At 39.5% G+C, this 14,888-nt stretch overlaps 1 protein-coding gene across 10 annotated transcripts; it reads left to right on the top strand.

The window, feature by feature from the left end:
- The first annotated feature begins 267 nt into the window (after window positions 1-267).
- LOC148012622 (pentatricopeptide repeat-containing protein At3g13880-like) lies at window positions 268-14,311 on the top strand. Of its 10 annotated transcripts, none has more exons than XM_087668832.1 (4): window positions 268-2,579; window positions 2,675-2,781; window positions 2,913-3,623; window positions 14,018-14,311. In XM_087668832.1, exon 1 carries the CDS (start codon window positions 403-405, stop codon window positions 2,482-2,484), a length of 2,082 nt encoding a protein of 693 aa, XP_087524958.1. In that variant the 5' UTR covers window positions 268-402; the 3' UTR covers window positions 2,485-2,579; window positions 2,675-2,781; window positions 2,913-3,623; window positions 14,018-14,311. The 10 variants fall into 10 exon arrangements, with proteins under 10 accessions (XP_087524958.1, XP_087524960.1, XP_087524964.1 ...); XM_087668834.1 differs by having other exon boundaries at window positions 2,913-3,174; XM_087668838.1 differs by having other exon boundaries at window positions 2,913-3,036.
- The last annotated feature ends 577 nt before the right edge of the window (window positions 14,312-14,888 follow it).

Consider the following 14,888-nt stretch of genomic DNA (forward strand, 5'->3'; position numbering starts at 1 on the left):
TTTGCTGAAGGCATCATTGTCGATCCTAAGAAAATTCACAGCAAACTTTTGTTCATTTCCCATCCCAATAGCTCCGAAGACATTTCTCCCGGGAGAGGAGATCGCCTGCCATCGTTTCCCGTCCCTATGACTTTGAAGGTTTCCTCACCTCTTAATTTGAGTTTGACTTTGAAGGTTTCCTCACCTCTTAATTTGAGTTTGAGAGGTAAATTTCAAAATATGGCCACAAGAGTTTTAGGTCATTTTGGTAATTTGCGCTTTTAAAAATTTGACATGCTAGAGTGTGAACAAGACCGGACGCAGCAGCGAGGTTTAATGGAGAGAAATACGAAGATGAAGTTGTAAAGAAGGCCAGGTGCACCAGCATGGTTTGATGGCGAAGCTGAAGCCGTGCCAGGTTTGATGAAACAGGGGCAGGCCTCTGTATCAAGGGACGCCGTCTACCAATCCCTGCAGGCATGCCTCAAGAGCAAGGACCTCGCACGTGCCAGGCATGTGCACTCCCTCATGCTCACCCATGGCCTCTACCATGTCACAGTGCTTGCAGACCACCTCATCCGCGTCTTCGCCGAATGCGGGAGCCTGGCTGATGCCTGGCAGGCGTTTGCCAGCACCACTACGCCGAGTGTATATACATGGAATGCCATCATTTCAGCTCATGTCAAGCTTGGCGAAAGCCAGAAGGCTGTTGATTTGTACCGGGCCTTGTGCCAACAAGGCGTGTCTCCGGACCGAGTCACCTTCTTGAATATCCTCAAGGCATGCACCCCCTTGAAAACCATTGAAGTAGGTAGGTTGTTGCATGATCACATCGTCATGGTTGGACTTGAAGGGGACACTGCTGTAAGGAACACTGTGATGGACATGTATGCAAAATGCGGTAGCTTGAATGAGGCAAAGGACATGTTTTGCTCCATTGCAGAACAGAATGAGGTGTCTTGGCAGGTCATGATTGTGGCCTATGTACAAGAGGGTTGTATTTTCCCTGTTATTGAACTGTTTGAAAATATGCATGGGAAGGGCATGAGACCTGACAAATCCATATTTTTGTTCACTTTCAAAGCCTGGGGCAACTTGGGGGAGATTGCATATATAAGGATTATTCATAAGTATGTACTTAAGTACGGCTATGAGTTTGACGTGGTAATAGGGAGCGCTTTACTTGACACGTATGCTAAATGTGGTAGCCTGCAGGATGCTTGCAAGGTTTTTGATAATTTGCCAGTCCGTAATGTTGTTACATGGGGTACAATGATCTCAGCACACGTTCTACATGGCGATAGCCTTTCTGCTTTGAAACTTTTTGAAGACATGCAACAGGAAAAAGTAAAACCTGATGATGCTGTTTTTTCATCTATTCTGAAAGCGTGTGGCAACTTGCAAGCTGCCATGCTGGGTGAGAATGTGCATAAGCAGATACTAGAAAGTGAGCTCCAAGGAGATTCAGTTCTTGCAAATGCTCTTATTGACATGTATTGTAAGTGTGGGAATCTTGTTAAAGCCCGAGAACTCTTTGATCAATTGTCAGGTCGAGATACTGTATCATGGAGTATAATGGTCACAGGCTATGTTCTGCATGACCATGCTGTGGCTGCAATGGAACTTTTTGGAGGAATGCAGAGGGAAGCTGTTAGACCAAGCCAAGTTATTCTTCTGTCAGTTTTGAAGGCATGTTGCAGAACTGGGGCCCTCTTTCAGGGCAGGCTAGTCCATGATTATGCCATAACGAATAGTTTTGAATCTGATGTGCATGTTTTGAATTCCCTTGTTCATCTCTATGCTAGATGTGGAAGCTTCGATGAAGCACACAAGCTACTTACTCACTTAAGAAATCCAGATTTAGTATCATGGGGTGCATTGCTTGCAGGATATGTGCACCATGGTGATGTTGAAAAGCTGAGACATTGCCTTGAGAATATGCTACAACAAGGCTTGGAGCCAGATATCATTGTGTTGAATGAATTTCTGGTGGCTGCCAGTCATGCTGGCCTTCTGAAAGAAGGATGTGGATATTTTGATTACTCACAGGATAAGTTTGGTTTTGCAACGGATATTGGACAATATAACAGCATGGCTGATCTCCTTGGTCGTGCAGGTTGCTTGAAGGAGGCTGAAGATTTATTCCATGCTATGCCAATCAGACCAAACGCAGTTGGTTGGAGGTCATTACTAAGTGGTTGTAAAACATATGGTAATACCCAGTTAGGAAGAACATGCTTTGATCAGCTTCCTGGGGATACTTCTGGGCTCGTGCTTATGTCAGACCTCTATGCAGATGCTCATCTTTGTGAGTATGCTACCACAGTTCAAGAGATTAGAAGGATAACATGTGAGCCCAAAAGGCCTGGAATGGCTTGGATTGAGATTGGCAGTAAGTTGTATGAATTTGTCGTAGGAGGTTATTCTGAACAGAAAAGCCAATCAGTTTTCCTCAAATTGAGCAGGCTAAGCAAACTTACAAAAGGAGAAGGACTAATGCATTGATTGGAATCAGTATCAAGTTAAACTTTTTGTCAGTATGGTGTCTACTGGGCAGACATCATGGACCTTTGCAAAAGACTTGAGGCATCTTTGGGATGGTGAGTGTTTTGTTGCAGTATACAGAGCTGTCCTAACTGTGATGCTAGTTTACTGTTAGCAAAATAAGTTTAACTTGATGTTTGGTTTGATGTAGAATATCACAGAACCTCTCTGTTGCTATGGAAGATGAATTAAGTCTCCAAAGAGCTATATAGGATCCAGACAAGTTGTGGCTCTTCTTTTGGCAACTCCCACAGCATGGTAAGGACACTTCTCTGTTTGCCTTAATCACAATAGATTGAGCATTTCTTTTTGCTGTTATTATTAGCTGTTGTGAAAAAATTATTTCTTACAACAAAACTGAAGTATCTCTGGAAGTTGATGTCTGTCAGGAATTATTTGTCTGAATTCGGTGGCAAGAGTTTCATGGATGGGAGCTTCTGAAGGTATATTGGAGAGAGAAATTTCTAAGTCTGAATTCAGTGACAACGATTTCATGGATGGGAGCTTCTGAAGGTACATTGGAGAGAGAAATTTCTAAACAGCCAATTTGTCAAATATAGAGTATCAGGAAAGACACAGACATCTGACATGAAAAGGAGAGGACTCAATTCTTAACAGAAAGGGAGATGCCACCTTCATTTCATGGAGAAGGTCAATGTTTAGAACTTTTTGATTTGTGCATTATACACCTAGATTGAGGATTTTGACATTAAACAAAGAAGTAAAATACTAAAACGGAAACCATTACTTACTTCCTTTTTAGAATCTGGAAGAAAATCTCTTAGATTCAAGTATTTGAACATGAGAGAAGGGAGATGTAAGAACACCTTGAAGTATTTTGCACGTTTCAGATATAGAGACCTGAAAAGAAGGGGGAACAAAAATCAAGGGCCTCAAATTGCCAATCGTGGTGACTAATTGGGAGGAAATATCTTAACAGTGCTCCAAAGTGGTGCATGCCAAGTCAGGGAGGTACGGTTAGACCAGTAGGGCAACCACATACAGGAGGTGGTTGCTACCACTTATCAAAGTTGTGGTTGGTGACAAAATGGCCACATGTGCCACAAGTTGCTTGATAGGCTAGCCAACCACCTACTTAGGTTTCCTCTTAACTTTCATTGCTTATGTAATATCTATGCTTTTAAATGTTAGTAACATGTAGATACATTTTCAAATTTTCAAATGTAAAAACGTTTGAAACCTTGATTCAAAATAGAGAGAATCAAGAAAGGTGGATGTTTCATTAAAGCTTCTACTTTTTTAGTTTATCAAGGTTTTTTGGATTGGACATTCTCTAAGTTGTAGAGTATGATTGTTAAATGCTAAAAGGTCTTTAGCTGGTATTGTTGACATTTAATTTTGATATCTCACTTTTACAAGTGCCCCTCTATTTATTTTAGTGTCTCTTCAACTAAGAGTCTATTAAAGTAGTAGTATGGTAGGTGAAGTGACTAGATTACTAACAAGGCATTGTGTAGAAAAAATGCAGTAACTTGTGACCCAAAAAGGCAGCAGTTGCAGAGAAATGCTCGTTTGTGGAATACAAACACAATCTTAAGGCAAACACATAGATTGATAAAGAAACACAGTTAGGGTTAGGGTTAACACTAAGACAATGAACATAGAAGATAATGAAATCTAAATAATGAATGAATAGATATAATGCTCAATGCAGCAAACACACTATGCAAGGTGAAAATTGACCCTTGAACTCCTGTGTCTTGAGAATTGGGGTGGAGAGTATGAGTAGAAGAGTATACCATACTTTGATGGATCTCGAGATGCAACAGGTAGCCTCCGAATGCGTTTGGTAGTAGCAAACACAACATGTGATGGTGGCCAAATCAATGGTGATGAGTGGGCAGCAGATGATGCAAATTAATGAGGCACAGGTTTGCTGATGATGTGGCAGTTGTATGGAGCCTGCAAACAACAAAACACAGGTTTATGGCTGAAGTAGCAGACACGGCGGAGCAGTCTGCAGCAAAACACAGCAGCCAGGATGTTGTGGACAGCAGGTGGGAGCAGATCAGGCTGTATGGCAGCAGCAAGAGATGAGAAATCAGAAAACGTAGGTTGGTCATCAATTTGCATTAGTCGCCAGCTGGTAAATAGTCGATGGCAGAAATCAGTCCCGAACAACAGTAAAAGATTGGATAGTAGGCACCACATGGTAGATAAGAATGGCAGCAAATTTGAGTGAGGCATCCTTCTCATATAGGGTGAGGACATTAGAGATATGGTACTTGCGAACTGCAAAAACGAGATTGAGGCTGAGTGGTGGAAGACTTGTCTATTTATGGATGGTTGGATTGATTAATTAAGCTTGTTTTGGGGCTGTTTTAAGTGGCTAATCAGCACTAATGCTTTCTTATCTCAACACTTTGTCTTAAGCCCAAAATTGAATAAAAAAAGAGTGTACTAGCCCAAGTGCATATTTATCTTTTATCCCAAGGTGTCCTACTCTAAAGTAGCCAAGGCATTGCGTAATGGGTGAATGTTGGTTGCCTAGTGACCTACTTGGTGTATAGAGGTAATGGTTATCTTATGAAGGAAGCCCAAGCAATCACCCTAGAGAGACCTAGGCATTGCAAGGAGGGTGCTCATTGGTTGCCTAATGGCCTACCAAGACTTACATAAGTGGATGGAACTAGGGTGGATCGTGTGTGTGTGTTTTTTTTTTTGGAAGGGCTTTTAACCTTGATTTGGATTTAGCATTAAGTATGAGGCTTTCATTAGTTTTCATTCTATTGAGTAATCTATGTCTCGAATGGAGAATAAAGGGATAGTTAGATGCAATGTATCACTACCACTGGATATCAGTGATGAAGAAAACTTGAGAGGGTATGTGGAGAAGCAAAGAAGATAGGTGGAAGTAAGGGAGATTGCTCTAGGAGAGTGCCATATGATGCTGCAAATATGGTGGATCTAGAGTTGAGTACTTGTTGAATGAAAATGGATAAGTGCACATAGATGCATGTTTACAAGAACATAATACAAATACATGGGGTTACACAAGAGGCAATGCAAATCATCATGCTCATGTAAAATGCTATGCAATAGCGCCACTTGGATAATGCCCTTTTAGGGAAATTATTCACTTATCCAAGCATCCTTTTATAGTCATAGTTGTTTGGAGGATGCAGATAATGATGCAATGTACAAATAATGATTGTCTATGAAGTAATAATGAAATAAAATCTTGCTATCCTCAAGAGAAGGGTACCCGCTCTTAAAGTGGAAGGGAAAGCCAAAGGGAATCATCCTCTTTCCATCAATTTGAAGTAGTAGGAGAGGGTGCACCCACGCCGATTCTGGGTAGTAAATATTGAAGAAACAATTGGTTGACTGTCTTGGTCAATATGTCTCAAGTCGCCTAATGGAGGTATGAACTCTAGGCGGATGATGCCTAGCTCAACTTGCTCTTTGGTGAAGTGGAATTGGATATCAAAGTGTTGTGTTCATTGACTGATGATGGGATTGTCAGCTAGTGCTATGGCACTCTAGGATAGTCGGTGAAGGACATGGAAAATTGTAGAGCCGCCAATTATTCCCTTAAGTAGACAGCCTCTGTGGTGTCATCAAAGTGGACTCGATACTCTGCTTGGGTTATGGAAGCAACCATCGTTTCTTGCTTATGGCTTGACCAAGAAATAGGAGGTGTGTCCAAAGAGAAGATATAGCCTCCATGAGAATGTTGTGTATTGGAATCTCTAGTCTGGTTTGAATTAGCGTACCCTTTCAAAAGTAATTCATGACTATATGTCAGACCATAATAATAAGTACATAAAACATATCTCAATACACACGAAAGCAAATCCAATGTGATATTTAGGTACATTGAAATATTGATTGAGTAGTGAGACAAAAGATGCCAAATCTAGTATAAAACTAAAGAAGTTTCTCTACAATAGATTTATAGGTGTGCTCATCAAAGGGCTAACCTAGAGAATCCTTAGAAATCTTGGTAGTGGGATCAAGAGGCGTAGCCATAGGTTGTGTCAGATTGATACAATACTGCTCAACTAATTGAAGGACGTACTTCTATTGTTAGACAAAAATACTGTCCCTAGATTGATCTATCTTCATTCCCAAAACATAGGACAATTAACCAAGGTTCGTCAACTTGAAGGTGGAACACTTAGCTTGGCTTTTATATTTGATATAGTAGTAGAATCTGAGTTTGTAATAAGTAGGTCATCTATATATAGAAGGATATTGTTGACCCCCTTTCAAGTGGTTTTTACATATAGGTTCGAGTCATAAGGGATAGAATGATAGCCATGAGTTTTGAGGAACTCATCTATCATATGAAACTCGAAATGCAGTGCTTTGCTTCAGTCCATAAAGAGCTTTCCATAAATGAAAGACCTTATTTTTATTGTCCACAGAAGGAAATTTGGTAGGCTGCTCCACGTAGATCTCCTTCTTTAAATAATTTTTAAAAAAGGCACTTTTGATATCCATTTGATAGAGTGCCAACTGTGGTGAGCCGCTTGTGCAACTAATGAATGGAATGATGTCAATCGTGCAGTGGATGCAAAGGTCTCTTTATAATCTATATCATGGTTTTATTGAAAATCTTGCACTACAATGTGAGCATTGTATTTATTTTAAGTCCCATTAGCTTTCAATTTGGTCCTAAAGACCACTTGGTCTTGAGGACTTTCTTGTGGCCTAGATGATCCATCAAGATGCAAGTCTCAGTTTGGTCAATGCTCTCAAGCTTCTTTTCCATGGCCTCTTGCCATCGGGGATACTTTAGAGCCGCTTGCCAACTCTCTAGCTTAGAGTGTGCTTTATAATTTGCCATAAAGATAGACACAAATGATATACTAGTTGCAAGGTGTGTGAAGATATGCTAGGGTTTGCACTAAGGAAACACAATATGTATGACCAAGATTGAAACACAAAGACTCAGACAAAGACGCAAAACTCAAATCCTAAACAAAAAATACAAAACACAAAACGTAAAAACTCGAAACTCAAACACAGAGACAAACACAATGAGAAGAAACTCTAAAGTGAATATGCATGTAAGAGTGTACAGAATGCCCAAGGGCAGAGCAATGCAATGTTGGAGAGTGATGTCTATCGGAGATTGATCCCAAGCGCTGTGACCACTAGTTGGAGTGTTGAAGTGTGGAAAACACCAAACGCTGATCACCAGAGTATTAGGGAGTTGAGGTGACAACAGGAGAGGTGTTTGTTGATGTAGATGGTTTGTTGGACAGCAAAAATGCAAATACTATAGTTGTCGTTTGGTGGTTGGGAGAGATGGCAATAGCTTGCTGTCGCCTAGCACCAAATGCTGAAAACACAGATTGATGTGGTGCTATGATGACATAGCAAATGGAGATCTCCAAATAACAGGGGGATAGTTAAAAACAGGCCGCCTAGGGTTGGATAATGATGGGTTGCAATCGGTGATGGTTGGACAGTAGATGGTAGATGGTTGATGGTTGAAATCTGCACGATAGAGTGAGAAACTTGCATAAAAGGATGAGGTTGAATGGTGGGTAGTGTGTCTATTTATAGATGTTAAAGGATGCCCCAAGAAATTAGGGTTTTGGGGGACCACTAAAACTCTCTCGAACCATGTATCAAATTTGCATTTTTCATTAATTAAGCATGTTTTGGGACTGTTTAAAAATGCTTATTAGGTGTAAAGTGTATTTTAGCTCAACAACGTTTCTTAGGCCCAAAATTGAGCCTAAAAGAGTCGGCAATGTTTACCCCAAGGTGTTCCGCTCCAGAGTAGCCAATGCATTGGGGACAAAGGGTGCACGTTGGTTGCCTAGTGGCCTACCAAGACAAGAAAGGCGATGATGATCTTACCAAGGGAGTCCAAGTAGTCATCCAAGAGAGGGCAAGGCATCAGACAAAGGGTGCTCGTCGATTGCTGGGTGGCCTGTAAAGCCCCACAAAGGTTGATGATATCACATTGAACTTTTTTTTTTGGTTGTTTTTTTGGATGAATATTTAATTTTAGAGGTGGCAGCCAATTAAGTAACAGTGATTCAAAAGATAGGAGTAGGACAACACATCACAAAATAGTACAAACTTATTCAACCACTTGAGGATGTTGATGATGAGGGAAAGGTGATGAAATATCATGTGAAGAAGAATGGTGGTGTAATCCACAGGTGGAAACAACTTAGGATCCATTCAGTGGTGCTTTGCACAATGGGATGTATAGTATGCTACATGCTAAAGAATGCTCATGCAGCAAGTGCCACTTGGACAGTGTCTCTTGTGGGAAAATTGTTCACTTGTTGAAGCACCCTAGTACAAAGATGATGAAATCATGCAATGCATAGGTGAAGGTACCACAAGGATGGAAGACCAATGTTGAAGACAAGTGTTGAAACTTGTAGAATACCAAGAAGGCTAGCAATCCCCTTTGAACTTGGATATCGATGCCAAAGAAGGAAAACGGGCTTGAGGATTTCGATCTTCATGTGGTGTCCAGAACCATGTGGATGAAAATGATGAAGCATTCCTATTGAAAGAGCAAGGATAGAAGTCACCACCATGATAGCATCAAGAGAGATGTTGCATGATCCGCCGCGGAAGGGGAAGCCTCCATGTTGGTAGAAGAGCAAAACTCCAAGTAGATGGAACCATGGAAGGAGTGACGTACATCTCCTGTCTCCGGCTAAGAAATGACTGGTGCAAGCTTGCATGTTTGTTCTACACTGAAATACAAAACCTTGCAAAAGAGATCAAAATTTGCAAGTATAGATGTGAGTAGTGAGGTGCTTTTAAAAAATAAAACTGAAAATAAAATAAGAAAAGCTAAGTACAATACAATGAGTATGCAAGTATGTAGCGGAAGTCTAAAAAAGAAAAGGCCAAGCGTGTGACCACCATCGTGTACGACAAGGTGGGGAAGTAGTCTTAGAAGGTGTAGTGGATGTCCCAGGAATAGATGCATAAAGTGTAATAGGTGAGTCACTAATAGACCAATTAGCCAATCCTTCAGGAGTAGTGAAGAAGATAGATCATTGAGGCTGTTCGCATGCCATGTATCCAATAGCTGTTGGGGTAGATGGAGTAGATGGCATAGTAGCAGGAGTGTGAAGAAAATACCCTGACACAGAAACACGAATACCACTGTACGGCAAAGCACAGATTGATAAAAGAGCACAGTTAGGGTTAGGGTAACTTAGGGACAATGAGCACAGAGAATGAATGAAGTGATATGATTATTGAATATACAATGTTGATGCAACAAACACACTATGCAGTGAAAGAATACTATACTTGAAAGTCCTGTATCTCAAGGATCAGCGTAGGGGTAATGAGCTGGAGAGTGTGTCGTACTTTGAATAGATCTCGAATCGTAGCAAGGCAACCTCTGGATGTTGAACACTAGTAAGCGCAACCAAGGAAGGTTGGATTTGATGCAGATGGCAGTGCAAGAGATAGAGAGACTAAAAAAGCAGGCGAGGAGAGAAAGACTAAAAACGTAGGTGAGGAGAGAGAAAACATCAAACGCAAGATGCAGGGGAGAAAATAGTGATTGCAAGATGCAAGAGAAAATTTGTAATTGCAGGCTGCGAGAGAGAAAATCTGCAATCGCAAGTTGTTGGAGAAAGAAAACAATGATTGGCTGAGGAGATGATGGCGATAGTTAGAGGAGAGAGAAAATGTGCAAGGCGGCAGCTGGGGATTGTAAATGCAGTAGTATGCTGATGTGGTAGGTTGTATGATAGTTCGATAGACAACAACAGTCACCTGGCTGGAAACAACAAACCTATGAGACAAAGGGTTGGAAACAGGTGCTAGATGAGTGAAGATTGCAATTGACAGCTTGGATCGCGTTTCATAGCTTGTGCTTCCCAACTCAAATTGTCCTCTCTGTTGGGGGGTTGTGATCCGAACCAACATAAATCTTTGACTAATGTGAAGGTTCTCCAGGTTGTGGACTCGGTCGATGGACTCATATGGTAAAATTGATGTGTATGGATTACGAGAAGAGGGCTCACTCCTTGTCATGATTTCTTTAATCTCTACCTGAGGCTGAGATTGCATTTGTCAACAGTGAGCATGTACATTCTAGCTGGTAGGAGGTCTTCGTCCAGAGGAAAATCTGCCCTTCCGTTTTGGGGAGTGTATTCAGAGTACTAATCTCTTGGAGGCGATGTCCTAGGATCTGAGGGAGATTGCTTCGGTGATGATCTGGCTTGCATTTTGGAAAGCTAAACTTTGTTCTTCACAAGGGGAGAGGGTCTTTGGGGTCTTTGGCTCTTGGAACACCTCTGCTCTGATACCATGTAAAGAAACGGTATGGAGAACACAGAAACACAAAAGTGTACGAAACATGTAGAACACAACCTGTAGAATGCTGAATGCTAGTGAATGAATAATAAATTTGGACATGATACAATCAGTGAGGCTTGAACCTCTGTGCCTCTATGGCTGGTGCAGAGGTCACTGAAGGAGTGGGTGTTAAGAGTGTGTCGTACATTGACAATCCCAAAAATGTAGTAGGCAGTCTCTGATGATGACTGAGTGTAGGCAGTGACAGTGTGAATGACCAGATGACTGAAAGCACAGATCAGTGTGGACAGAGATGGTGTCACCTCTCCGGAACAGGCTGGAAACTCAAGGGGGCAGGGGGCGGTTGGTACCACAGCAAAAGCAGATGACCAGCAGTGTGAAACAGACTGTTGCTGAAAATGCAAGGCTGGGAATGAAGTCGACAGCAGCTGGATTTGAAGGTGGCCTGATTTGACTGAAAGACAGCGGTCCGAGCAAACACAGATGATGTCGTCAGGTGCAGCAGGGTGTCTGGATGCTGGGTGATGATTGTAGACAGCAAACACAGATGATGATGTCAGCGGCAGCAGGTCACCAGTCATCACAAAAAATGTGTCAATATGGTTGTCTGTAGGCCTAATCCTTTGTAGTGACAGTAGGGTTGCATGTAAGGACAAGAATGTGGTATGGACATCTAAGAATCATACATGTAAGAAAGTAAATTTGAATTCATTGAGTTAGAATAAGGATGTTATCCGAGGGGTGAGAGGGAATGAGAGGACAGTCTCCATGCACTTGATATTATTAATACATCTATACATGATCCCTTAAGTATAGGTACTGTGCAAATATGTGAAAGCCCACAAGGTGCCATGCCAATGAAGAAAGATAGATTGGCACGTGAATAGGTGAGAATAGCCACACAATTACACCAAAACTCCATATGAAGATTGACTAATAATAGATAGTTAAAGCAATGACTCTGAATGGTAGTCATGCTAGTTGTAAGGAAAAGGTCTCATAGTTTGAATGGTAGTCATGCTAGTCACAAGGAAAAGGTCATAGTTTGGTCCAAGCTAGAGAATGGGGTTACATTTTGCATAGCAAGCCACCACCTAAACCAATCTTCCTCCTTAGAGAGGGTGGTAATAACTTGATTTAATAATAATTACAAGTAAATAAATCATATAAATTGAAATGCACACATTATCACTTCAATCTTGGACAATGGATAGCTTGTTGGTTCAAAAAATGACGCTCCTTGCAATATTTCTTTATCTTCAATTGTAGATGGATGGAGTGCAATTGATATTTACTAACCTCTTTCGCTAATCCGATTGTCTCTTGCTATCGTAAATGATGAGTATGTCTTCAAACCAATTTGCCACTTGGTTTGCTTGGAGATTAGCTTTCACTCTACTACTTATGAGACAAATTTAGCCCCAAATTTGATATTGCTTGGTTGGCCTCTTGAATCTTTTTGAAATTCTTTAGTTTTAGTTGTTAGGATTTAAGTCTTAGGCCCTTAATTTGGAGTGTGCATCTTGAGGTAATTGTCGAATCTTAATTTTTGTTGTAAATTAGGGTTTACATCAAGATTAACCAAAATCTTTACCTTTGATAAATCAAATGATTGGATTTTGTTGAGATAACTTGAAAGAGTTGGAAGATGAAAGAGAATGCAGAAGAGAGAGAATTTAGACTTTCATCTCGAGAAAATGGAAGAAATCAGTTGTCTTGTTTAGACAACCATAAAAGTTGTCTCCACTGATAGAACACTTCGAATATGATGTTGCTTGTTAGTAGTCCAGTCAATGTACATGTTGACATATGTCGAGCATGGCTATGTTATTCATGCATTTTATATGGTCATTTTATGCTTATTTAGGGTATTTTATATTGGCCGAACAACATTAAATGTTGGCCGATCAATCTCTACTTTGGTATTGTTTTCTTCTTTAGTTATTTGGCTTTCTCATTTAGATCATCATCACCTACAGGTTTTGTGGAGAGAGAGAGCCGATGCCAGTGCTTAGGGGTTAGAGACTCATTGTTGTACGTGTCATTCTCGTGTTTGGTATATGGATTTCATTTTTCGAGCATATCTTTGAGTTCTCTTCTTTTGGAGTACTCTTTTTTTTTGTCTTATATTCAATAATTTATAGAGCACTTGCCCATGCTTCCATTACTGCATAATTTTTGACATGTTATCGAATTGCGAGATCTAGCTTCTTCTTGTGATTTTTTTGCTAATTATATCTTTTTTTCCCTTGCTATTCAAGCACCCTATTGTTGCTCATGTTCAGCTTGTGTATACTTAGTTGTTGCTTGTGTTTTCAAACCCAATATATTTTGTTTTTAGCCTAGCTTAGATTTCAACTTGCACTCATCAGTTTGGTGTATTAAATGCTCAACTAGATTGTGTTTTTGGTTTTTGGTCCCTAACCATAATGGGTGACAGTTTGTATAGGTCAAGGCAAATTTTGATTGGTTTTTTTTTCATTTCATAGTAGTTGCTCTTTGTTTTTGAATAGATTTTTGGTTATAACTTGGGCATTAAAGTCTCATCTATACATGTATACAAATGCACAAGTTTTAGATAAAGACTCCCTCGATATATCGATTAAAGTTTGGAAGGTTCAAATCTTGGAGTTTAGATTGATATCTAGGTCATGATGGGTTGTTATTTGACAAAGAGCGGGATTGGCTCCTAGTTTGAGCTTACATAAGGGGACATGTCCATGGTCACATAGGTTCAGAGGCATTTTTGATAAGATGATCTTGTATGTTATTGTGAGATATTGTTGATCGATACAGAGACATGTCATAACTCTTCTCCATTTTTAAGAGCTAGTATGATTGTCATTGATATCATGTTTCTTTGAGGTATCTTGGTGGTGGCTTGATTACCCATTGTTTGGGTATTCATGGTTCTACTGTGATAGTTCTTTGTTGTATAGACTATGGCTAGTCTTTATCATTGTATCATTGTATTATATTAAATCATCTATGATTTGAAAGAGGGTGTTAGTAATTCAGACAACTTGTGTGTTTGAGCTATGCTAAGCATGATTATGTTATTTAGGTATTTTATTATTGTCATTCTATGCTTATTTGGGGCATTTTATACTAGATGATCACCATTAAATATTGGCTAATCTTTTTCTAATTTGGCATTGTTTTTTTCATAAAAATATATATATACTCTCATTTAGTTTATTTTCTACAGGTTTTGCGGAGAGAGGGAACCGATGCTAGTGCTTAAGACTTGGAGACTCGTCGTTCTCATCATTCTCATGTTTGGTATATAGAATCCACTTTTTGAGTATATCTTTCAGTTCTTTAGTTTTGTAATGTTGTGTTTTTTCTTTTGTCTCGAGCAGTTTATTTTAGTCCTTTGTTTATGCTTTCATTGTTGTATTACTTTTGACAATTGCCTATTTGAAACAACTCTCAAATCGTTGTCACCTACTACTATAGTCTCTTCTTGGTATATCGCAAGCTTTTGAAGGGTTTTTTGTGGAGTGGAAATGACTTGTCAACTATTACAATAGCAATGATAACCTTTTCTCTCTAGCTCTCTCTCAACTTATAAGAGGTTGGAATAAACCTCTTTATGTGTTTCTGTTAGTCTAAAAAATGTTTTATCCATTTGTATCACTAAGTTTTGTCAAGTGACATCTTTCTAATATTATTTTTTAACATGATTAAACTTGTGAAATTAATTTTTAAAATATTAACTTTAAAAATTAATTTAGTAATTTTAATAATGGTAAAAAACACTAGCAAATAATTAAATTCACTAAGCCAACTTGTCACCCAAGTATCTCAGTAGTTATTAATCCTTAGCAAAAAATTAAGTAATTTATTAATGCTTAGTCTTTAATATCATTATTAATATTAGTAGTTAATAATATGGTTTAGGTCTAAATTTGACATTGGGTATCATCTAGTAAACATATGACAGCCAACTTATCACCGAAGTATCTTAGTAGTTATTGATCCTTATCAAAAAATTAAGTAATTTATTAATGCTTAGTCTTTAATATCATTATTGACATTAGTAGTTAATAATTTGGTTTAGGTCTAAATTCGACATT

The sequence above is a fragment of the Lygodium microphyllum genome, chromosome 27 (genome assembly GCF_053477565.2).
Source record: "Lygodium microphyllum isolate KBCC chromosome 27, Lygodium_microphyllum_v1.1.10, whole genome shotgun sequence".
Classification (NCBI taxonomy): domain Eukaryota; kingdom Viridiplantae; phylum Streptophyta; class Polypodiopsida; order Schizaeales; family Lygodiaceae; genus Lygodium; species Lygodium microphyllum.

What these genes read in the sequence shown, in the direction of transcription:
- LOC148012622 (XM_087668832.1), top strand. Translation starts at nt 403, where the DNA reads ATGAAACAGGGGCAGGCCTCTGTATCAAGGGACGCCGTCTACCAATCC.